At 34.2% G+C, this 26,350-nt stretch overlaps 2 protein-coding genes across 7 annotated transcripts in view; one reads left to right on the top strand and one right to left on the bottom strand.

Annotated features, from left to right (window-relative positions):
• The window catches only part of LOC129805025 (venom dipeptidyl peptidase 4), a 28,471-nt gene extending 12,796 nt beyond the window's left edge, over positions 1–15,675 (top strand). For 3 of the 6 annotated variants that reach the window (XM_055852828.1, XM_055852832.1, XM_055852833.1), the window contains 3 exons: positions 11,292–12,335; positions 12,433–13,450; positions 15,146–15,675. In XM_055852828.1, the coding sequence (XP_055708803.1) occupies positions 11,292–12,335; positions 12,433–13,450; positions 15,146–15,462 (2,379 nt within the window). In that variant the 3' untranslated portion in view covers positions 15,463–15,675. Of the gene's footprint in view, positions 1–1,341; positions 1,673–11,291; positions 12,336–12,432; positions 13,451–15,145 lie in introns of all 6 variants that reach the window. The other 3 variants (XM_055852829.1, XM_055852830.1, XM_055852831.1) reach the window with 2 other exon arrangements.
• LOC129805027 (aldo-keto reductase family 1 member B1-like) lies at positions 15,674–25,068 on the bottom strand. The gene is made up of 4 exons (XM_055852835.1): positions 24,860–25,068; positions 20,157–20,588; positions 19,682–20,085; positions 15,674–15,838 (listed from the first exon to the last, which is right to left on the bottom strand). The coding sequence occupies exons 1-4, from the start codon at positions 24,929–24,931 to the stop codon at positions 15,787–15,789; spliced, it is 960 nt and encodes a 319-aa protein (XP_055708810.1). The 5' UTR covers positions 24,932–25,068; the 3' UTR covers positions 15,674–15,786.
• Between the last annotated feature and the right edge of the window lie 1,282 nt (positions 25,069–26,350).

Here is a 26,350-nt window from a genome sequence, read left to right as displayed (position 1 = left end):
TTTTACACGAAATATGTAAGAAAATATACAAGACTGTGTAATTATTCCCAGTTGATTATACACAGTAAAAAAATTTACAACCACTACGATTGGTAATTTTTGCACGAGCGCTATGGTTGTAGATTTTGTGTATTGGCAATGTTGTGTATTGGCAAGGTTGTGTATTTTCAATCTTATAAAATGGCTTCCTGTCTATAATTTTGATTGTAGAGCAATTTTGTTCGGTTTATTTGTATTACCTGTGATATGTCTCGGTATTAAACTAAGAAAAAAAAGAAAAAAAGAATAAAAAAAGGAAAAAAAATAAGAGAGTGTCTGAGACTTGAACCCATAATCTTTGCGTTGATGGTCTCGTGTTTTCTGCCTGCGCTACCGACTTGCTTACTTCTCTTCGGCAAATGTACAAGAGTTGCATCGTCAATTTTTTAAATATACATGACGCTTCCTCTGTTTTCTGTTATTACATAATTATTCCTCATTTTTCACGACTGAGGCACATTTTAAGAACCCAATGAATGATTCCAGAAGACAATTAGGCAGTTAAAAATTCAAAAATTGTGTGAAATCTTAGAAAAATTGCAATAGTAAACAATGAAATTTTGACAGTTCTCACACAAATTTTCCCATACACAAATTTCATTACACAATACATAATTTTACTAGCATTATGTTAGTATCGTACCACCAATATGATAGTAATTTTACAATTTACAACCATAGTGCTTGTGAATTTACACAACTTTTCCCATACACAACTTTATTTCTCACACAATTTTTTACTGTGTACGGTTTAAAATTACATAAAATTTAAATTACACATTTTCAGATTACACGTTTTGTTGAAATACATAATTCGTGTAACTTTACAAGAATAATCGTAGTAAAAAAGCAAACCAACGATTATTTTCCTGTAATTTTTTTTTACTGTGCATATAAACAAAATTCATATATTTTATTTACTTTCTAAATTTTTTTAAAGTAATACGTGCTTAAGTAATATCTCCGTATTAATTTATTTAGAACATTTCTTATCTTGAAATAAACTTGAGTTTCGAGAACTTCTATTGATCCGTAATCCGAATTGTCCTCGAAAGGCTAATACCCAAGAATGTCATTATTCAATCAAAATTTGTTTCGAAAATCATATTTGGAGTTAGGATTTAGTATTCATTGTTTAAAATTAATCGCTGCCCCCAGAAGACATTAAGGACTTTTTAGCTAAATGTTTCTAACGTTAATTAGCTTTTTTAGCATTTGGTGTACGCTGGGTTGCCACGAATGCTATTTGTCAGCCCCTTCGACACTATTCAAAAAGTATTATCTCCTCATTGGACTCTTCAGGGCATTCACGAGAGTTGTGGAGTTGTCGCGCGGAAGAACTCCATGAGCTTTCAGTGCGACTTCCTCCATCTCGAGAGCTACTCGGATAAGGTGCTCATCCACCCACCGTTCAATTGCGTTCTGATCTAGTGCTAAATATAAAATCCACGCCTGTTCGCAACTGCGAGTTGAGACTTTTTAAAGTGAAAAAAAAAACAGTGTTTGTGAGACTGACGCACCATAAAGTGTAAATTAATAATCCCATCATTTATACGTGGCCCCTTTTCGCGTGTGATTCCCGAGGATGTCACCCACCAATGGAACATCCATTGAACTGGCTCAGAGTGATCAGGTAACATTCCTGGGAAGGCTATAGAATTTTCAATGTGCACAGCAAAAATCATTGCATTTCTTTTGGTGATTCAAACTTCTTTCACGGCTCTTTTTTTTTGGCTCTCGTCTTTCTGTCCAATGAAGCACAAATTGATCTTCAACTCACGTCCAATTGCACCGTCAATTGGGCAAAGAGAAATTTTAACATAAACTAAATGAAAAAAAAAACTAATGAGAAAATTGCTGTTGGTCTTTATCACTTTCCCGAACCCAAAGACTCTGATGGCTATTCAATATTTATTTCCGGATTCACTAAAATATTTCCTATGTCTCTCACGTTTTTTTTCTCTTTGCACTTTATCTATTGCGTGGACAAAGTTTCTTGTGCGGAAACTTTAGCACGAATTTTCAATTAATGTTTAAAATTGCATTCATGGTGATAACGCTTAACATTTTTTTTTTTCAAAAGTTTGTTAGCAGTTTTGGTACTTTATATGGGTTTGGCATAGTGCTTCTTGTTTTGTTTCAAATTTTCCTTTTGTATTCGTTAAGTAAGGCACTAGGAGATAAGCTTTGAAGTAAACAAAGTAATGCAAAGCAATTTCCCAGAAATGTGCAATAAACTTTAACATTAACATTCCCGCATAAATCCACAAATGATGTATTACAATTTTGACAATCTTGAATTTTAAGTGTCTTCTATAGATGTGAAACCTATGAGATATTTTCTAAATAATTATACTGATATCTTATTCATATTTAAAGATTCTACCCTAGAATTGAGTCCAATATTTATTGTTGAACTTAATAATTTAGCTCTCAACTCTGAGACAAATCTTCAACGTTTTAGTCTTTTTATTGATATGTAAAGTCCAATTAGTATTATCTGATAAAGATTTTTAATTTAAAATTTTGAAGTTTTTTTTATAGTTTTAAAAACAGAAAATTTTACAATAACGCATCTAAAACGGACCTTTCAAAATTATTAAGTTTTCTGCAATTTTTAAAATTATTTCAACTATGATTTATTTAAATCGTGAAAATTCTGAAAATTACTAATCAAATTTCCTGATAATGCAACATCATTAGCCTTAAACGCTGAATAGGAAGTTTAAATTTTGACACTAAATATTCAATTTTAAATAATAATTAAAAAATTTTCCTAATCTTTTGAAACCCAAACCTTAATCCACACAAATTCTTTAAAATTAATGACAACTGAAAGAAGTCTAACATTACTATCATGATGGGGAAACCGGATCTCTCAAGGAAAACTCATCAACTTTTCCCAAAGCTTTCTGCTCAGGCTTCGAGCCAGAGTGGCTGGAGCAAAAGAGAGAGCTCTTCTTTATTCATATTTTTTCATTGATCTTTTCTTTCTCAAGCCTGAACCTGAGCCGAAAGCTTTAGGAAAGTTGATGAGTTTTACTTATTTCCCGATGATTTTCGGTTTCTTCATCAATATAATTATCCTTACTTATCCTTCCTTTTTTTCAATTTGCCCTCACCCTTGAGCTTAAACGGTAAAAGATATCAACTTCCGGTCTTCGGTGACCCCCAACAAAAAAAAACAATACCGCCAGATGTTTTTTCTCCTACCCCCTCTATCTCCACCAAACACATATTTTTTAAGTTTATTTCGAAAGCTTGTAAACTGAAAAATGTACAAAATGGATAAAAGGCTCAGTACATCAAAATAAATAAATAAAATAATAATAATATTTCGAAAACGGCTCCTACAATTTTTTTTTTAATTTTTGGATATATTTATTGGTCATCTAGGTGGACATTTTCTCCAAACATATTTATGACCTAAAAAATCGTCATCTTGAATTTTTGAAGGTAAAAAATTAACCACTTTAAAGGGTCTATTTTTCAACCGATTTGGTTAAATTTGGATTTTTTTGGAAAGGTATTGAAATTTCCAATCCGATTGCATCGGTCGTAATCGGTAATGAGTCAGTAAAGTACCTATAAGTTACCTATCTTTTTTAAATATTCTTCTGTTCTGTCAATAAACTTGTTAGCCATCCAGAGGCCAAACGGTAAGAGATACGATCTTCCGGTCTTTTGTGACACCCCACACTCACAAGGTGACCCAGGATTCTTTTTAATAACCCCTCTCACCCCTCTCCATTCCCTCCAAAACCATGTTTTTTTTTTGCTTTTTATCGTAAACGGCTACTATAATTTCTTTTATTCTCGGGTATGTTTAGAAGGAAGGGGAGACTGGGGCAAAACTTGTCAAAACGCATATTTAATTCTTTCACGAGCTCTGAGAAAACTTAAACTTTTTATAATTGGCATATTCTTATGGGAAATTTACTGCTCTACAACATTGCGGAAGACTATTTTCCTCTATCTCGAAAGAAATGTGATTTTCGAATCATTTTCTAAAAGTCGACTTTGTCCAGATTCTCAAATTTTCTGGGGCAAATTTTGTCAGGCTTTGGATAATTTGTGACGTTTTACTCTCGCAAACGTTAAAAATATCAAATAGACATATTTTTATAGGAAATATATTCCTCTACAACTTTGTCGAAGATAATTTTTCTCTATCTTAACGAGAAATGTGCTTAAATTGAGCTAATCAGTATTGATATTTTCTGTAAGCCAAATATTCCAAAAATAGGGCTCAAAATTTCATTATTTTTTATTTTACATAATCCTTCCTCGAATCCCTTGAAATTTTGTAAGTTTGAGAAGGTTCATGAAGGCTATCTATAATAAAAATTTCAAACCTCAGTCTCTTTTATTTTAGAAAATAGTGAATATTGAAATTTTCGTTTTGACAAATTTTGCACCTGTCTCCCGTAGTCCAGGCGAACATTCCGTCGAAATATACCTAAAATCGTTATTTTGAATTTTATGAGGTTCAAAGTTTATTAAATTACCTATTTTACAACCGATTTGAATAATTTAGATATTTTCGAAAAGTCTTGAAAGTAATGAATCCTGTTAACTGACTTACCTTTCTCGTATATACATTTTTTGTTTGTCCGAATGCTTGTAGCTCATGCCAGAACATTCTAGAATGACTATTTCTTTACCAATTTTGTATTTTGAAATGGTTGTATGATTTAAGAATCAATTTATTTGCTAGTAAACGCTGCTGATTTAAATATTTCATATTAACCACAATACTTGAGTTAGAGCTATAAGACATTATAAGTTAGTTCGATTACTGGTTTTAATCATTTTTTTCTAAAAATGACATTGAAATTAAAAGACATTGAATTGCGCAAACTAAAATATTCTCTTATATTATTTATTTGTTTAGTTTAATTTTAATTGTAAAATTGCGTAAACGTGCTAGTAGAAAACAGAACTTTTCGATGTAAAAATTATTATTAATCTGAATTTAATTCAAATTATATTATTGCATATTATTTAAAATCATTCTGTAGACGCCAAAGTTGTTATTTTTTAAAATACATTTTTTTCAATTCTTTTTATTTCATTTTGTTTCTTTTCTTAAAAACGTTTTCTAAATTTTTATAAAGATGGGAACGAATAAATTTCGAATGGAAAATAATTTAGGCCACGCCTCTGTCCCTTGCATGCATTGCGTGCTTAAAAAAAATGCGATTTTATATTATCAAAATTTAATAGGGGATAATGTTCTTTAAATTACATCCACTTATACTAATTTTGAAGAGGCGAAAGGAACAATCTAAGAAAAAAAGTAACTGTTTTAGTGTGTTAAGGATTTCATACACTAAAAAATTTCTGTGAGAAGCCTTAACATTTAATTCACTTTTTAGTAACGCTGTCTAATTCTGTCTTCTATATGAATAGAGAATTATTTAATACTAGTAAATTACAAATTCCTACTTTTATTGAATTTAAATTTGAGAAATGATAGAAGGCAGAAAATTAGTGCAACTTCAATATATGATATTTATTGAATTCGGTTTCATATTGCTTCACTTTCTTTTGCTCAAGGAATTCTTTGAAATTTGCTTATGTCACATTATATATGGGTAATAAAAATATTTCCCATCAATTCCAATAATAAATAATTATATATTTTCATTTTCATTCTGAACTCTTACTAGTCGTTTCGCACATTTATCCGCTCGCTGACTTTACTAATTTCTGCTTCTCTCTTTTTTTTGCAAATATCGTAACTTCGGTTTTTTCGTGTGTTTTTCTCAATTCAGTTTTTTTTTTCTTAAATGCGAATAGTTACCAAATAAAAGATCTTGTATTTTACATTATGCAGAGTATTAAATAAACAAATGATAAACCTTTGCGAGCTATAAAAAATTTCGTATTGAACAGGTCTTTTGATCTTTTAATAGTTTATTTTGAACGCAACTTCAACGAAAGTAAAAGTCTCTGAGAGATACAAGTAAAACATCAGCGAAAGCTTTCAGAAATTGCTAAAGAGGACTGAAAGATTAATCTTGGACGTTAATCTAATGTATTTTATCACCTTTTCATGTCAATTAAAACATTCATAGCATCATTCCGTAGCTTGAGTCTCTGTCCTGCTCAATTGATTGGATTTTCTTAATCCTGGCGTAAAAGCGTAATATTCCTCCAAAGAGTATTATTTCCTTAATTTAATAAGGTGAATGCTGTTTAAAAGTGCAAAAACTTCAGGCAGAAAATTTGATGGAAATAGGATGGTTAATGTACCAAGAAATTTGCCGTGTTTTGGCATTAAATGACTTGCCTTGAGTGCTATCGATAGTCAAGAGATGATGCCATCAATTTATCATTATTGATGTGTCAATAAAAATTTTAGAGTGAGATAATTCCATGTCTTTGCCATCGATTTCACCCTTTCGTCTTGATTAATTTATAGGAGAGCTCTGTGAAATGGTGCTGCTGATACTAAATTTGTCACTTGTACATTCTGAGATAAAAGCTGTTTTACACTGGAGGCAGATTATCACGTTGTACATTTTCAAATTGAAGACTAATCTTGAGTAATTACCGTATTTGAAATCTTGTCATATTGCATAAAACTTTTAAGCATACTGCAGAAATTACTTGCAAGTTTAATTCTTACATTGAAGACGACCGGTCGTTTGAATAAGCAATTACTGGAACATCCTGTCAGCAATCCTTTTAAGAAAATGAACTAGAAATTAACAACAAGGGATGAAATTCAAATAGATATTTTGGTCAGTCGGTCCGAGGATACTGCATGTACGAGTCAGTTTTATAATATCCAACGAAAAATAACATTTATTTTGTAAACTTGTTTTCGGAACAGTCTATGAGAGCGAGCAATAGTACTATCTAGATTTGATTCACTCACATTCGATTGCCAGAAACGTGTTTAAAAAAACAAAAGTTATTGGTCATGAAGTTTTTAGCAAAACCGTGACGTATGATACATCAAAACAAGCCAAAATAAATAAACTGTGCATATAGTAGCAACACCATAACCATTAACAATGCAAATGTAAACGACTTTGAGAATGATTCTGACTGAGAATTAATTTTTGCTTATTTATTATCCTAATTATATTTTATACAATTTACTCTTTCAATTTTAATATTGATTTTTAAAATAAATATTTCTAAAATTTTGAAGGCTAATAAATTAGATTCTTAATCACATGTAAAGACGTCCCCAAAAAACGTTGAGTACAAATATTAGCATGCGAAATAAATTACTTTTGCTATTTATTTAGGGTAAGTGTGCCAAATTCCAACCAGCTTGCAATTTCGTCCACCTTTTTTGTTCCTCGAATTTCCATGAACTTTTAGATTTTACGTAATCTAGAAATTATACAATGCAAAAGAACAACAAAAAATGTAGCTTCGACAAACGAGATGACGTGAAAAAGATATTGGAAGAATTCCCGAAGGGCAAGGAACTATGAGAATGAAGGTGGCCGAAATAGGGCACCAAAGATATGTCTATATTTTTATTCATTTTAAAATGTATTAAAAATGATTTTAGAGTAAATAAAGACGGTAAACTCTTTACAAGGTTCCAAGCAACAAAAGAAAAAAGAAAAAAAATCAATTTGTATTTAAAGTATTACATTTCAAACTTGAGACTTTGACGCTTGCATGCAACTATGCCGAAATTTGGCACACTTGCCCTAAAGCAATCATTACCTACATATAGTCAATATTTCTTAGGATTGTTTGAAAAGTAGACAGTATACAACCAAACAGATTTCACATAAATAAAAGAGAATGGTGAATTCGCATTTATTCAATTGCATAAAATATCTTAAAGTCTACGTGATTTGTTACAGAAGTTTCTATGAATTTACAAAATTTATAAGTTATTCTAAACAAAATATAACACCCCGTGCTGTGACAAAAATATTTGTTCTTATCCTATTTCAGAGATAGTGATAAAATACTAAAAGCGTATAGGAAATAGGATTCTTTTATTGCATACATTTTATATACAAACTTGACATACAGAAAAAAATTAGTAAAAATGTTCGTAAATGTTTGTGAATTCCTACTGGGGATTTACGAAGTTTGTACTTCTATCACAAGGTTGTTCGTAATACAATCACTTGATGAGCATTTTTTGTTCTATTACAAATATTTTTTATAGATGTTTATAAGAGACAGAAAAATGTTTGTCAAATTTTGTTATTTGTATGTAAATTTTTGCTGGACAAACATAAATGTACAAAAAAAAACGTTCGTAAAAAACCAAAAAATGCTCGTCAAGTGGTCATGTTACGAACAAAGTTTGTGAAAATGTACAAACTTTTTCGAACTTGTTTGTGGATTATACGATTTAGAGCATTTCGTAAATCCCCAATGGAAATTCCCAAACATTTACGAATAATTTTATAAAATATTTTTTTGAAAATGGAAAATTTATGTTGAAATTTATGGAAAAGTGAATAAAACCAATTTATATTTTTTTTCTTTTTCTTAATAATATCTTGTTATAGTGTTAAAAAATACTAATGAAGAGGTAATATAGAATATATATAAAAAAATATATTATAATAAAGAAAGGAAATATTAAAAAAAATGCAAAATTTTTATAGCGTAATCTGACTGTTTCATGATAAAAAGCTGGCACGTCGGTAGTAGAAATACGTAGGTGAAAGCTCGTTACCTTCGACGACTCTAGCTTCGCACAATTCAATTTTTTCTCTAATGTTCCTTATGGATTTCACCCATTTCTGAAAATTTAAGGCATTGGACAAGCTGTTAAAATAATAATATTATAATGGACCAAATTCATTTATAACACATTGAAAAAAATTATTTGTGCGAAGCATAAATAGTCCGAAAGTAGAATGCTTTGCCCTACAATAAAACCATGAATTTTTAAAGCAATTAACAGTATAAAGATCAATATTTCAAACATTTTCTAAGATTAATTCAATAAAAAGTTATTTTTTGAAAAATTAGTTGATACAATATTTCTTTTTAATCGAATATTATAAATATTACAATATAAAGGAAATGATATTCATGCGTGATCCTTTCCGGAATATGGAAAGTTTACCCTTTTGTGAATATGAGATCAATGGTAAGTGGTTTACGGAACAGCAGCATTGCAATAGTTGTGTTTGTGAAAGAAAACACTCCCATTGGGCAATTTTTATGGATCCATCTGGAATAATGATTCCCCGTATGAACAATGGACATTTTATGTTTACTGATGTCTAAAAAATTTATAAATGTTATATCTCATGAAAATAACATTGCAAAGATCACTAAATGTAAGTAAAGTAAAATAGGGCAGAAAATTGGTCATTATGTCGTAAAAGTGTAATTGTTTTTTTTACTTCTCTCACTTTTTACTTCTCCACTTCTCTCAGAAGAATTCAACAATTTGAATTTAGTTTTATATTGAGAATAAGCTTATTGAACGTTCTATAAGCTTTTCTACAAATTCCAGTAAAATAAAAATATACTGTTACAGGCAGTATAAATTTTACTATCCCGAACTTGAGTATAACATCCCTAACGATCATTAAATATTGTAAGAAGACTTCGTCAATAGCAAATTTGAGTAAATCGCTTGCACATGTGCAAGTGCATGCAAACCAGGTCGTCATAATTCTTCAAAATTCTCAATTTCGACGAAAAATTCGCACAATCATATCACTCAATGATGTGACTTAATGAATAAAAACGGAAATAAGATCCAATAAAAACCAAGCTTCAAGAGAATGAAAATAATTCTAAAAATATGCGACTGGCAGTGTTTAACGATTTATTTGGGTGTATTCACGCTGCAAAATTCTTTAAGATGTTAAAACGATTGTAAAAATGTTTTTCTTGCATTTAAAGTGCTTAAAAGAAATACAACTACTCTTAATTGAATGTTCAATTAACATCAAACAGCTTTTCAACAATTTTAAAAATGTACATAAACTTGCAGTTACAATTTTTATTTGAAATTGAAGTAATTTATGTTCCAAAATGGAAAAATCTTCTTTTTAAATTTAAAAACCGGATGTAAGGACTGAATGAAATAATTTAAGATAAAATATTTAATTAATATTGAATATTTAAGATTTAATTTAATAAACATTGAATGTTTAATAAAAAGAGACGGCAAAGCGTCCCAGCTTTGCAGAATGCTCAAACTAACGAGAAAGAGCTATCCGTGTATTATCTTTTTACATGCTTTTTGAGTACATGCCGCTTCACTACCGATTAAATTTATCAATAAATTAAAAAAAAAACATTATAAAACAAGCAATTGCTTAAGAAAAGTAGGTTTTTAGAATATTTAAAAAATAAATACGAGAAAGGTAAATTATTTCCAGTTAGACTACCGTTTCATTCCTGATTAAGCCCGATGCAGTCTGGTCGGAAATTTCAAGATCTTTAAAAAAAATCAAATTTAAGCAAATCATTTGAAAAATAGGCCATCTAAAATGGTTTAACTTTGATATTGGAAAAATCGATATCGAAGTGGTTTTCGAACATAGGTGTCCAAGGACAAAATATTCACCAAATATTTAATTTATATTCAAATAAAACATATCCGAAAATGAAAGGAGCCGTTTTCGAGATAAACAAAAAAACATGGTTTTGATGGGTAGCAGGGGGTGGGGGAGAGAACTGTCCTAGATAATCTCAACTTATGGGGGGGTCGTCGAAGACCAGAAGTGGACATCTCTTAGCGTTTAGCTTAGCCTCTAGCCGTGTTACAAAAAAAAAATGGATCATATAACTGCTCTCTCTTTAAGTTCGAGCAACAAAATAGTAAGAATTTGTAATATATGAAAAGTTATTAGAATCATTAGAACTGATTTTTATAAACTTAGAAAAATTACAATTTTTGGGCAAAAACTGTATTAGAGATTTAAATTCCTCCCAAAGTCTTTCAGCTTAGATTCTAAGTGGCTAAAGGGACTCAGGCTGATCCTCTAGAATATTTAGCTTGTAAAATTTGGCAGTAAAAAATAGGTAGAGGAAATTAATACAAAAGACCTTTAATCGATGATTTATAAGCCCTTAGTGTATTACAGTTTGGGATAAATCTTTACTGCCAAATCTTTACTGATTAAATAATCTCGAGGATCAGTTGGAGTTTTTGGGCCCTGTAAGTCATCCTCAGTTGCGTTTTTATGTTCACATTTTTATTAAAGTAAAATCTTTGAGCTTTTTTCATCTCAACATTTTAATTTTATTTAAATTTTCCAGTAAAATGATGAATTTGCTTATTACAGGAGCTGATGGAGAACTCTAGCAGGAGATGGAATTATAAAAAGATTGCCATCATTGGAGTGGTTGTTGTTGTGATCCTGGTAGCCATAATAGTGCCAGTTGTCCTGCTCACAGGAAAAAGTGAAGATCCCCCACCAGGCAATAAGACTCCGATTGAGTTGGAGGATGTGCTAACTGGACGTCTGTCAGCACGAAGATTCAACGGAAGTTGGATCAGTGATCAACATGTGTTATTCCGCGATATAAGTGGAGATGTTGTGTTATACGATGCTACACAGAAAAGCCGGAGAGTTCTAGTCAGTACACAGAATGAGAAACTGGCTGAAGGGGTGAAGTTTGATCTCTCGCCAGATCACAACTACCTTCTTGTGGCGACGCAGCACAAGAAAATCTTCAGGCATAGCTTCCTGGCGCTCTATGACATTGTAGAACTTAGCTCCGGAGCTATCTATCCAGTCACAGTTGGAGGACTTCAGGTTCCTCTGATGTATGCTGAGTGGAATCCCGTGTCCAATGCCCTGGTCTTTGTTCATGCCTCCAACATTTACTACCAGCCGAGTGTAACTGGATCTCCTGTTCAGGTGACATTTGACAATAATCCTGCGGTCTACAATGGAGTTCCAGATTGGGTGTATGAAGAGGAAGTCTTCTCCTCTAATTCTGCCCTTTGGTTCTCACCAGATGGTCAACATCTGGCCTTTGTACGTTTCGACGATACTCCCACCCACTTGATGAACATCCCCTTCTATGGTCCTCCTGGAATCATGGAGTTCCAGTACACCAGGGGCATTGGCATCTATTATCCCAAAGCCGGAACTCCCAATCCAACAGTTAGTGTCCATGCTGTGGACCTGACGCGGTTGTCTGAAAGTACACCACCGACTCTTGTTCAATTGCCGCCGGCGCAAGAAGTGGCATCAGAGGAGCATCTTATCACTGCCATCAAATGGACAACAAATAACACTGTTGTGGCCGTTTGGATGAACAGGGTTCAGAATAGATGCTACCTCTCGAAATGCAACGCAGACACAGGGGACTGTCAAAGAGTGAGTCAACGGTCGAACTCATTTTAAAACTTTCAAATTACTGTCAAGAACTTAAGATGTTATTGAACACTAATTTATTAAAAATAAATATTTGCAGATTCTTAGCTTGATCAGTTCTGATGGCTGGGTGGAGTTCTTCGATGCTCCGCTGAGCAGTGCTGATGGTTCAGAGATTGCATTTATAGCTTCACAACCTCAGTCAGGCGATGCGGGCTCCTATCGACATCTTACTGTGTTATCTACTGATTCTGGAGCAACCCGGGCTGTGACGAGTGGTCGCTTTGTGGTCACTGAGGTTCTCCAGTGGGACCCTGTTTCAAACGTCATCTTCTTCATGGGTAACACAGAGACTCATTCAGAGCAGTTGCATCTGTACGCTGTGAGAGCTTCAGGAGATGCTTCGATGCAGTGTCTGACATGTCAATTGCCAGAAAGCGAAGGACAGAGTTACTACGGGGCTACTTTTAGTTCCGGAGGAAACTTGGTCACGATCTCAGCCTTGGGACCGAAGCTCCCAACGGTACATGTGTACAATTGGGCTATGGATGGGAATGCCAATATTGCTCTAACTCATAATATGGCATGGGAAACAAATGAGGAACTTGGTGAACTATTGGAGGAGCATTTAACGCCAATGATTGAGAAGGATGTCATTGAATTGGATAACGGTTTCACGGCCAAGGTGCTAATGCTACTTCCGCCAAATATCGATCGTTCCAAAAAGTATCCTATGCTCATTGACGTCTACGGAGGACCGGATTCGTACAACGTAGTCGATCGGTGGTCAATGGACTGGGGTGCCTTCCTAACTGTCAACCGATCTGTAGTGTACACTAAGATTGATGGACGTGGAAGTGGACTACGGGGAGATAAACTTCTCCATCAGATCTATCGCAACCTAGGCACAGTGGAAGTCGAAGATCAGGTGGAGACAGCTAGGAGATTACAACAGAAGCATTCTTTTATTGATCCCAAGCGAACGGGCATCTGGGGATGGAGCTATGGAGGATATGCAAGTGCAATGGCTCTGGCCAGGGACGGGAATTCAACGCAGAACGGAAAAGTGCTTAATTGTGCTGCATCTGTAGCACCGGTTACCGATTGGACTTACTACGGTTAGTTTGTATAAATTGTTATTAGCATTAGCTTATTCCCCTTATCCCCAAAAGCGGTTAAACTGCCCGTTGTTATTCAAATTGACATCATAGATGTCCGCCCGCAGTGTAACACTGGGTTTCCCTAAGAACTCTACTAGGGCTCCTAGTATTAGAAAGAGAACTGGGCATCACTAATCGGAGCTCTGATCGATCTTCTTCTTAAGTCGAAGAAGTCACAGGTTATGATTGTGTCAAGTAATCGGCTTCGTCCTTCCCCAATCCCCATTTTTCTCAATGGCGAGGAAATTACCGGCGTCTGTAAAGTCAGGAATCTTGGAATAATTTTCAATGATACCCAGACTTGGGACGATCACACTTCTTACATTTGTAAAAGAGTGAACTTCTCACTTTTCACCCTTCGTAGACATCGTTTCTACACTCCTCAGAGTGTCCGGCTTCTTTTAGTGCAAGCTCTGCTCATTCCTTTATTTTCCTATGGTGCTGAACTGTTCTTTTCATGTGATAAAGCTTCTTTAAGACGTCTCGAAGTTGCATTCAACAACTGCTTACGTTATATTTTCAATCTTCGTCCTTATGATCATATCTCTCCTTTTGCTAATTCTATCTTAGGGCAATCCTTACCACGCTTTCTGGAGTCACGAGCCGTCGAATTCATTTGCCGTATTTTATTAACTAAACAACCTGAGTATTTAACCGAGTTTCTCGTGCCTGGTTCATCCACCAGGTCTTCCTCTCTCGTCGTGCCCAGATCGTTGAGCCGCACTCACCATAATTCACTTTTTGTATTAGTTGTATCTCTCTGGAATGAATTACCCAGAGAGAGAAAACGACGATTGATCCAAGCCTTTGTAACGTCTTGACTGCTTTTTTTCTTGCCATTGGTTATTTTCTTTTTTTTCTCTTCTTTTCACTTTTGTTAAACTGTACTGTCCCTTTCCTGATTTATACAACCTGAGAAGGAGCATTTCCACCGTTTGGCTCTGGAGTAGGTTGGTCACCAACGCTGAGACGGCGGTGGACGCAAATAATTTCCCGCCTGTAATGTTGCCTCTAAGAAACGCACAGTTTCAAAAGCAGATTTTCATTTAAGTAAATAAATAAATAAATAAATAAATAAATCTACTCTTAGTAGAGGAGTCTCATAACGAGGTTAGCCGTCGAAAGTTTCTATTCGGGTAAGATCGTCAAGAGGTGAAATATCGGATTAGGAGTGAAAGTCTACTGTGCCAAGACCCGGCCAAGGTCAAATTGACCGGTTTAAAATTAACACATATTTAAACGGTACAATGTCATTAAACTTTATGAATTTCTTAAAATATGCATGTAATATATTTTTCAATGTTTAAATTCCCATTTTTGCTCTTTTCCAAGACAAATTTGTTGAGTAACCTACCCTACAGTGGTTTGTCATTTGACCGAAAAACGATCAAAAATGGTTGCTAGGTTTGTGCTAAAATTGGTAGCAGTTAACGATTTACAATCTTAGAAATTCCTTTAAATTCTGTTTCAAGAAGTCTGATGAATTAATGAACAAATCCGCCTCGTTTGATAGGACCCAAACTCTTGCCCAAACTAGATTAAGAGCTTTCTTTATTTTTATTGTTTAATCAAAAACGGTCTATGTTTCGGTCCCCTACCTGATGAATTCCAGCTAACCAAAGATTAAAATTATCTGATTTCTCTTATCCTCAGATTCTATCTACACGGAACGTTACATGGGTTTGCCAACTGTTGAGGACAACAGAGAAGGTTACGATCGTTCGCGTCTCAGTACCCTCTACAACAATTTCCGGGACAAGAAATTCTTCCTCATCCATGGCACGCTAGACGACAACGTCCACTACCAGCAATCAATGGCCCTTTCCCGGACTTTGGAACAGAACGACGTGCCCTTCAAGCAGCTCACATATCCAGATGAAGATCATGGCTTGGCTGGTGTACGGCCTCATCTCTACCACTCTCTGGGGCGCTTCTTCGACGAATGCTTCGCCCCAGGCGGAGGCGTCTGACGTCCTAAATTGCCAATCGCCATCCAACCGTCCGTGTCTGTGTCCTGGTGACCGAGGGTATAACCCCGGATCACTTGCATTCCACGTCCTCGCAGCCTAGTCATCTGCTGAGCTCGCCACACTAATTTCGCGTACAACTATTGACACGTTTTGTGTTCAATATCCGTCGTTTTATTTTGTCTCCGTTTAATAAAGAATTTAATTTAAACAGTTTATTCTGCGCTTCTCTCTATCTGTCTTTATTACAATTAGTATCGAATAATACAAAGAGATTTGAGCCCAAAACTCTTTTGTTCGTGGATTCTTTACTGCAACTTCGGCGCTCTAATCCTTAAATTCGTTATTCTCAAAGCTGTGGTACTTGTGACCAGCACACCTGGAAAATGTTAAAACAGATTTAAAAGCTGTTACGATAACGTGTTTTATTGTAAAAACACATATAACAAGTTTGCTATATCTATGTTGGCAACAATGTTTTGAATAAATTTAATCGGAGGTAAGTTTCACTTTAAGGGGTACGGTACGGTTTACACTTGGTTTTAGCAATGTATTAAATGGCAGAAATATCTCAGAATATCAAAAATATAATATTGTTTTTGCTACAAAACGACAAGCATACTGAAATCGACGAGTCGATGAGTTTATGTATGCCCAGCCGGGTTCCTTTGCAAAATGTCATTTTTTGCTTAACTTTTCACAAGACCACGATTATTTTACTTTACGTGAAATTCTTGATTAATTTTCCCTAAAATCTAATGAGTTGTTATATTAAATAGTTACTTGAACTTAACTGATAATGTTTATTTAAGAATTCTGAGAAACTTTCTGTGGATTGAATATATAATGCGGTTTTCAAAATTTGCCCTTCGAGCCACATACCCTAACCTTCAGTATTTCGGCCACACGTAGTCGTCAAAACGCAATATGTTCAAGGATTATGTTGGAAACGCGAGCGCCAACTGGCGGAAATATCTGAGAATTTATTATGTAAGCCCTTCCGGCACATTTGTCAGTATTTTTGTGAAAAGCGTGGCGTGACGTGCAGTTGTGTAATTCTTTTGGAAAAGGAATTTGCGTAAGTTAGGATATTTTCTCATGTTAAAAACCTATGTAATTTAGTGGTATTTATTGTATAGGTTTGGCTGAACTCCTTGGGAGACGATCAAGCTAGGTCCTGAGTCAGGATAAAGAGTTTTATAACTCGGTAGGTTGAAAGAGAAAAATTAGAGAAATTCAATATGGCGATAGTATGAAAATTATTAAATTACAGGTTGTAAACTCGTGAAATAGCTTAAGGTTGATGGAAGCAAACGGAGGCCGTTTGTGTTAAAGTAAGAATTGATTTATCTTGTTTAAGGAAGTGAATTGAAATGTAGTTTATATTTTAGGGACCACCTACTTTCGTATAATTAGCCAATCAGTCACCGCCATAATTAATCAAGTCCTTGCAGTCCGCAACGCGTGAAATCAGTTGATAAAAATAAATACAGTCCACTAACTCTTGATTTTGTTTGACCCAGGGGACTTGGTCCCCAATAGATTATACAGTATTTATCGGTAGCTGGCTAAACTCAATCCGATCTTCATTGGGAAACACAATACTGTGATCAAATCACAGCGTTATTTAGATGTTGGTGTCTCAACAGATGTTCGGTCCGATGGAATGTAACAGGAATAGGACGGAAACAGTGAACCTGTCGTGATTTTTACAATTTCTTTCTCCACGACACAACGCGACGTATCGAGGATGAATGTCCTCAAGTTTCAATCAGCTATCGAATATCGCAAGGAAAATCACTGAAAGGATGGAAGGGTGGGGGGCTTATTATACTGCACTTGGACGTGAATTACAACTGGTTCCGTAATGTTCACCATTCGACTGACTGACGCAATAAGGGTGATGTTAGTGTCTTTCCGTGGAGTAGGATGAAGTCAAAGAACCTGCAGGAGGAGTTAATAAAGGGCTTCTGGAATGTCGGGTATATGCCCCTTAAGCCTAATTAGAAAGTCTTTCTGATAAAAACAGGTATGATACCTCATTTTCTATACGAAATAACATTTGTTGCTGCCCCGATGACCCTCATTCGATTGTTGGACCAGGGACTCTCGCGTACTTCATCAATAGATGAGAAAGTTCGAATAGGGAACATCCGTGTGGTGTCAAAGGTTGCGTGGAGAGTGATAATCAGGGTAATAGGAACATTTTCCCGATTAGCAACATGTCCTAGTAACTGAGGATATCAAGGATTGTATCAAAGGAATTTTACATCTTAAAAAGTCTGAAGTAACCTGTATGTTCCGAGAATCCGATACCTTTGTGTTTTCGATTATGCTATTATAATAAAGTTGTTACATTTTGATGATCCGGAGAATGGCTAGACCTGCATGATCATGGCAGAAAGACTCAAGAATGAGGTCGATAGATTGTGCATTCTGCCGGAGACAGAATCAGAATTCAGACCAGGAAGATCAACGATGGAAAATATATTTATTTTGAACTACATAATATAACCCAGCGAATGCTAGAACTTAATAAAAGGTTGTACGTGATTTTTGTCAATATTAAGGCAGCATTTGATAATATCATCAGAGGAAAATTATGCGAAAAAAATTAGGAAAAGTGGCGTGCACTTGCAGTTGAGAAGCGCTATAAAAAAAAACTTTACAGCAGTACATCTATGGAATTAGAGGTTGCAACGAATAGAGGAATTCGTCAAGGATGTCTATAAAGTCCTCCTCTTCTGTACGCAATTTACATAGGAGAACTAGATGAAGCTAAAAAAAGGAATCTTTGGAGGAGATCTAATTTGAGGTACAAGAATCTTTATTATGATATATATGCTGACGATCTCATACCTATGGCATGTACAGCAAGAGTGTTGCAACGGATGTTAAAATATTTTAAGCCCTATACCTGGGAGATATAGAATTGCAATTAAGCGTGGAGAAAACTAAGACTCTGGTTTTTAGCAGAGGTGAGAGAATTATGAAGTGCGATGGATATGGGGAAATTAGGAACTTGAATAAGTTAGAACGTTAAAACGTATAAATATCTAGGGTATATCGTGAAAAATAATGCTTAAAACAGTAACCACTTAAGGGAGCAAGTCAAAAAGGCACGACAGAAACTAGGACAAGTTTGGAACATAGGAGAACACCAATTCAAGGCTCAAATTTCAGTTTCAATTCAAGATCCTAGAAAGAGTTGATTATTCCGAAATTATAGTAAATACAAGATTAAACTAAGGAATGTCCATTTGGTGCGTGAGTTACAAAAACGATATCGAGAAAGGGTAGATCAGGAAAAATATAATTCACTGACAGATGAATAGAAGACATTATGGATTCCTTGGACACCGAATATAGGTGTGAAAATGGAGAAAGGGCATTAGAGAGATGGAGGATTGAGGGGACTAAAAAAAATCTATTTTGCAATATAGGGTTAGACGATTTAGGACATGAATTGGTAAAATTCTAAGAGAATATTGAAGATGTCTATATATTATTTGAGAAGATTGGACAAAAGCAAAAATATCAATGTGGACAATGTTTGAACTTTGTATTTTATAAGTGTCCGAAATAGACGCTAATAAAAAATTATTATTTAAAAAAAGATGATATAAATAATAATTATATTCTAATAAATAACTGATTCTTAGAGAAGAGGACAAATTACGCGATATCAAATCAGTTCAATCGTCATACTCTGTTCAAAACGTTCAACATTAAAATGAAACGCGTTCAACGCGTTCTTTTTATTTGCCGCATTTGTAACTAGTTTTAGCTGATTTCTTATATTTGCTTAGTAACAATATTCGGGAAGAGAAAAACTACTTCCTTAAGATATTAGTAACTCTCAAATTTTCATAGTCTTATCTTTAATAACTTCTTCAGATTTTATGGAGGTCCTCTTTATGAGCTTTACTACTTTTGCACACGAATCTTTAGTATATGCAGGAAACTAGTGATAAATGTTAAGATTAAGATTGAGATTTAACTGCACATAGAAAAATTTTGTTAAAATGTCGTACTAAACAAATTTTTTTCTTCCCTCAAGAAATGTTTTGTCGGAAAAATATTACAAGAAAAAGGTATTTATACTATTTTACTCATTTTACTACTCTTGAACTACGTTATATAAGTATGTAATACGAGTTCGATCATCGAATAATACTAATTTTATGTATTTCGTAAAAAATACTGCTATACATGTACTTACATGGACATTGGGACGAAGCGCTCATTTCTGTTGAGACTGCCGAGAACCTCCATGTCCTGCTTTGAAAGTTCAAAGTCGAAGACGTCGAAGTTCTCCTTGATACGCTTCGGATTCGTAGATTTTGGAATGGTGATATGGCCAAGTTGAAGTTGCCAACGAATGAGAACCTGAGCTACGGACTTGCCGCATCGCTTGGCTACCTCGATGACCTTTGGGTCTTCAAGAAGGACGGGATCGTCAGACTTAACCCAGGGACGAGCTGGAGAACCCAATGGACTGTACCCTGTGATCTCAATTCCCTTTGACCGGCAGAATTGACTCAGTTCCACCTCATGCAAATACGGGTGGTACTCCACTTGGTTCATCACTGGTTTAACCGTTCCCTCTCTCAAAATCCGTTCAACCTTTGCCATATCGAAAGGATTAAGATAATTGAGTAAGACTTAAGAAAAAGACGATAACAGAGAAACTCTACCTGACGAATGTTGAAATTGGACAAACCAATGCTGCGTGTAAGACCAGCCTTCAAGCACTCTTCCATTGCTTTCCATGTCTCAACGTAGTCCGTATCGGAGAAGAGAGTCTTTCCGTCTGCATCTGTGGGGAATATGTCACCATCTTCCTTGTAGCCCATCGGCCAATGGATCAGATAGAGATCGAGCTGCTTAAGACGAAGATTCTGCAGTGACTTCTCAAGTGCCGGACGCACAAGATCAGCTCGATGGAAAGTATTCCAGAGTTTACTGGTGACAAAGACATCGTCACGTTTAACAGTGCCATCGGCAATCTTGGCTGCCAGGCCATCGCCTACTTCTTGCTCATTTCCATACACGAATGCACAGTCAATGTGACGGTAGCCCAAATCAATGGCTTCCTTGACAGCATTAGCTACCTCGCCTTGAGGTGACTAGAAAAGGAATTAAACGAAAATGAAATTCCTTATAGTATTGAGTTGAGAATGAGTTTTAATAGTTTAGAAATCGAAGTTTAGAAATCGACCTTTTATTAAATTCGTACTTTCCCCGAGCGGTTACGTAATACGTAACCACAGAGCTATTTAATCTTTGACTTCAAACACTATTAAATAAGAAACTGTGCAAGATAGCTGTTGGATATTGACGTCATCTACTCTTAAAAGCTCTCAAAGCACAAAGGGGCAATTATGGAAAAGATAGAAAATGTAAAGGCAAAAATGAAGTAAAATAGGAAAGTCAATTAATCATGATTTCTACCGAAGACCATGTTCATATCCCTAACTGTTCTGTCTTTAGATTTTACAGTAATAGACCTACAAAAACAGACGGACAAACATCCTATTGTGGAAGTCATCTACTTTAAAAAATTGAAAGTAAAATGGAAGTATTGAAATTTCTTTGTGGAAAAAGTACCGTAGATGCACGTGACTTTGTACCCCTGCTTTCCGCAAGCTTTGCTTTAATTCTTAGACTTAAGAATGATCTAGTGACTATAATGTCCTAAAAGCTTACTACTTCCGACTAATCTGTATCTTGGCTTAAGCCGAGAAATGGCTTAGTGAGAAACTAGGCGATAGGAATTTAGTATTGTAGTAGGACTATTGAGCATAGAGAAGTTGGAGGGAGAAAGCCCGTCCTGGCGAAGACTCTTCTAAGTCAACGCTACCGATCACTGTTCAGCTGGGTGATGACTAGAGGGGTGCTATAACGGAGGATAACTTTAAGTTATGATATCGCTATAGTTCCGCTAAATGGGGTTGATTCGAACACCTTCATCATTCGAACACCTTTAACACCAGAAAAATTCCTGGTGACCTAAAGGAGATTCGAACCCGGGACACTTGCATTATAGAGTGAGTGCTCCACCACTTGACCCATTGGGTGCCCTTTTTATATCAAATACGGCAATTAATTGTTCCATTATTTATTTGATTAAAATTTGAACTCTGTGTTTGGTACTCTTAAAAAATATATAACTACTTCCCAGTATGAATAACTGAAAATAAAAACAATCTTCAATCAATGATACAAATAACTTTGTTTTAATTCCAATTAATTCTGCTTCTGCAATTAATGAATAGGAGTATAATTTATTTTAACGTAAATTCTTCTCAATATCGAACTTTGTATTACAGATTTTATTATTACTTAATTGTTTTCTTTTTAATGAAGTATGAAAACTGACGTAGTAATTGAGTAATTGTCCTGTAGTTCCTATGTATTGAAGGTGACAATCCCCGCAGGGGACTCACCTTATAGACCAAGTCATCTCCAAATAGGCTTTCCAAAGTTTTCAAATTGAAAAGTTGTTAAATTGCAAATTCCGTTGTTTTGTCCCTAGTAGTTCTTTGTCTCTCTTGTGATAAAGACCCATGGTACTTTTAATTTTTAGTTTAATTTTTGATGATTAATTGCTCCATTTCTCTTTCTAATTAATTGCAGTTGTTAGCTTTCTTCTCCCTCCGACCAATTGGTGTAGCCATTATATTTTTAACGAAATTCAGAGAACGAAATTGTTTCAGTCAGTAAGTGTACAAAGATTTGCTCATCTCTATTTTTTCCCTTTTTGTACAATGTAATTTATGTAATAAAAATCCCCTCTGTAGCCACTGAGGAAGGCATGCAGTACGCCGAAAGCTTTGGGAAACTGAGTATTTTTACTCTGGATTGAATCCATTTCCACTGACGCTACCGGAAGGGCATTTGTGTCCTGCCTTCATGTTTTTTTTTTTAATAACTTCACTTGATACTAAACAAGAACAATGTCAAGGCTATTTCTTTTCCTCAACTGCAAGTCATTATAGAGATAAGAGACTTTCTCATTTTATTTTAGTCTCTTATCACAAATAGTATGTGAAATGTATATAGAAATTTAACGGATTGGGTCTATGTACATTTTTTTAATCAAATATATTTTTTCGTACTCTCTTTTTGTGAATGACTTACTTAGACAACCAAAAATTGCTCTGGATATCATTTGAACGGCACAAGATGTTCTTCCAAACAAACTGATAAACAGTCGATTACGAAAGAGATTGTCTTGATTGGAGAGAGAATGCTTGAAAAGTGTTGCGATTAATGTGACTCTACGAGGAACAGAAAGAGCATTTTTTTTTCTTTGACTGATAAGTGCTTCTATTTTAGATTAAGTCTCATAAAATACAACACTGGCTCTCCCTCACTAAGTTGTCTTTTTCAACCAAATAAACATTTCGTTTGATTCTCTATTTGTTTCACATAAAAACACTAAATTGTTTAAGTATGAAGAAAATATAGTATATAATTTAGAGAAGATGCAATTGTGATAATTAACAATCAAATACATAATCATCCAATTTAAATTATTTAAATTGTAAATTTACTAATAAAGTAAATTCTATGATAAACTAATTTGGAATTGTGGGATACATAGCCTTCACTCTACCAATTTTAATAAATCCTTAGCATTAGATATTAGATCAGATAGAATAGTTGTTTGATTTTTTCAAAAACAAGGAGATTTTTGAAGAAAAAAAAGAACTACAAAACGAGAACTTCCTAATTAAATTATAAATTATAATAAAATATTCATATGAAACAATGCAACAAACTTAGTTTATTAACACTAACTAAGTTAAGTTTACTAAACTTCGTTTTAAACTTAAAATTTAAATTAGTTTAAATAATGAGCTTATCTCCGTATCATGTTAGACCGCTTTACATCACTATTTTATAAATTTATTTTTCATTAAAATTCTGGAAAATTTTTAAACTATTTCGAAAGAAAATCCAATTTATTATTGCTTGCTAAAATTGAAACTAAAAAAATCATAAAAAATACATGAAATCTCTAAGACTTGTAAGAATAAAAAGATTTAAAAGAAGACAAATGAAGAAAAATAATATGTATATTATAAGACAATCATCATACAGGTTAAATATCTCAATAGTAGTACACGTACATGTCCTAAATTCTCGATGAAAATTAAAGAATATCAAATTATTATTATTATTTCTTCAATTATAATAAGTTAATTCACAAATTCATAACGAATGTATGTTTCTGCATTGAATTGTTATTTCGATTATTACAATGAAACGCAGAAATAATTTAAAACCTCTTAATTTTTCATAAATTTTGTAATACCGTAAATTATGATTGTTGGAATACATTTAATTAAATTTTAAATCTCTTAAATTATTTTATTTCCATCACGTTCTCTGATTGATTAAAGACTAAAGCTTCAAATGTTTGAATGCCTTTAAGCTTGGTGTTTAAATATTTAATTACGTTTGGATAACGCTTAATTCCACTATAAATCCGTATTTCAATCATAAAATGCGTTATGCATTGCTATTTTAATTAAATGGAAAACCTTTTAATAAAATAGTAAAATATTTCTGATACAGACTCTGCATTCTAAAAGCTCAAAACCTCAAAGAACCCTTTGAAGGTTTCGAAAACTAGAAAACAAAATGTTTAAAATAAATAGCTCTACGACTAGCCCAAGTATAATAGCCTCTAAAAATATTTTAATTGATTTTAATTGAATTTTGTGCAATTTATCCATGTCCTTCCCTTGGCACTTCAACATCATCATCGGACCCTTCTTCTTTTGCGCGCCCAAGCACGCAGCAGAACTTGCTGGACAGAATGGAAATTTCCATTCCAATTGATTCAGGCATCACTCAATTCTGTTTCTGGCTGTGGAAAAATCCACAATTAGCCCAATTTAATGCAATTTATTCCCAACTGTCCTTCCCCTCCAGAATTATTTTGATTCATCCGATCCATCATATGAGTAGGTAGATACGCCCAACTGAAAGGGGCCTCTTTTCGCGCGCTTTTCCCACGCCTCAAAGGGTTCGACTAACTCTGAAGTACTCCTTGGAGATACCCAAGGGTGAAATGTGAATAATTTAGGGGTGGATAAACCAAGGAGAAAAACAGAAAATTACAACATTTGTTGACTTTAGAATCGATTTACCGAGCAATTTATGGAAAAATGATTTAAGCGACATTTTCCACGTCACTTCTCTCAAGTATTTATCACCCACTTTTACATCGATTTTCCTTCATTCTTACAATAATTCTAACCAGAAGGACACTCAGAACACAAATCTTTGAGGAACAGAACAATCTAGACGATAACGTTAGGTAAAGTCAATGAAAAAGGGTAATCTAGAAAAAGCCGGTTAAGGACATGCATCAAGAGATACTCACGCCCCATGTGCCCAAACCAAGCTGAGGAATCTTCATTCCATTGTTGAGGGTGATGCTGGGAACTTTTGCCATTTTCACAGGGAGATTTTCCACACTTGTCACTGACTTAACGGGAAGAGACTCACTTTAGCAATATCAACTCGGAAAGAGTAAATAAATGAGGAAGAGCTGGCGACCGCGCTTATATACTAAGAAATTCACCACAGCCCAGTGGAACTTTCGCAGAATTACGTAGTTTACAGTAAGCACAAAGTATGAGAATCTTTGTAAATATTCCGAATACATTTGGAATGCGAATGTTTAATATTCTACTACGTAAATACTTATATGTATTACAAAAACATCTAGCTTAACATACGACCTTCAGGTGTATTGCTCTGCGGATGTATACCATTTGCTTCATACTTTCGAGGTCATTTAAGAATCTGTCAGTGGGTTAACTACAGTTCTCGATTCTGTTGAATGTCAAGCGCTAATTTATTCATACAAGGTGGAGAAATCCTGAACATCATCCCTTGTTTCTCGCATACGAGGTTATCGTTTTCACTTTTAAAGATCAAGAATCTAGATAGGGATCATCTTTAATGAAACCTTTATTTGGTCCCACAATTTGACTTAAGTTTTTAGAAAAGTTGTTCATACTTTGCACACTCAAAGACTTCTTCTTCTCAAAGAAAGATCTAAGAAGCCACAACATTAAGTGTTGGGATTTTACATATTAGGGCTCTAATAAACCTATTTAAGTATGATTTTTTTCATAATACAGTAGACTCTCTCAAATTCAGGCATTTGGGACCAATATGTCACCCGAATTAGAGAGAAATTCGGGCGACAAATTTTTTGAAATGCAAAGATTTTTCATTCATCTTTATAACACATATTGAGTTTACTTACACAAATATATTGTATATATCATGAAAATTCCTTAACAATACAAAATCATATCAAAACTAAGTTAAAAACATGGCAAATTTCAGCATATTTTCTCATTTGATAATATTAAACATCAAAAATGTCAACAATTTTTTTTCAAATTTAACTGCTACTCGAATTAAAAAGTAGCCCGATTTTAAAAGAGCCGAATTAGCGGTAGTCTCCTGTAACACCTTTTTCACTTATGATACTGAAATATTTTTCAGATGCTAAACAGCCTATCAGTAATGCCTAATTCTTCCAAAGTGACCATTACAACTGTAAATCTCCAAACCTGTGGTTTTCAATGCAAGGTTTTGCATCTGTAACATTTCTTCAAATGTCTCTCCCCTACGAAAAATACTCTGGACGTATATTAAAAAAAAATGATTTTCGTCCGTTATATTAGTAGACTCATCGAGACAAATAGAAATATATTCACAGCTATCAAGTTTTTGCTGTAATTTATCTCGAACACTAGCGGAATGTAGGCATAGTTCGCACAAAGTGAACCTTCAAACGATGCGAATTTTCTCTTTGTTTGCAAAGAGCTGACCTACCATAATAAAGAACTTAATA

This window comes from Phlebotomus papatasi, chromosome 2 (genome assembly GCF_024763615.1).
Source record: "Phlebotomus papatasi isolate M1 chromosome 2, Ppap_2.1, whole genome shotgun sequence".
NCBI classification, from domain to species: Eukaryota; Metazoa; Arthropoda; class Insecta; order Diptera; family Psychodidae; genus Phlebotomus; species Phlebotomus papatasi.
This window is presented reverse-complemented; position numbering and strand designations above follow the sequence as displayed.

Coding starts and splice junctions, on each gene's coding strand:
- LOC129805027 (XM_055852835.1), bottom strand. CDS start 24,931: ATGGCAAAAGTTCCCAGCATCACCCTCAACAATGGAATGAAGATTCCT. Junction 20,589..24,859: donor TTGGTTTGGGCACATGGGGC/GTGAGTATCTCT, acceptor TTCCTTTTCTAG/TCACCTCAAGGCGAGGTAGC. Junction 15,839..19,681: donor CGCTTCGTCCCAATGTCCAT/GTAAGTACATGT, acceptor AACATTTTCCAG/GTGTGCTGGTCACAAGTACC.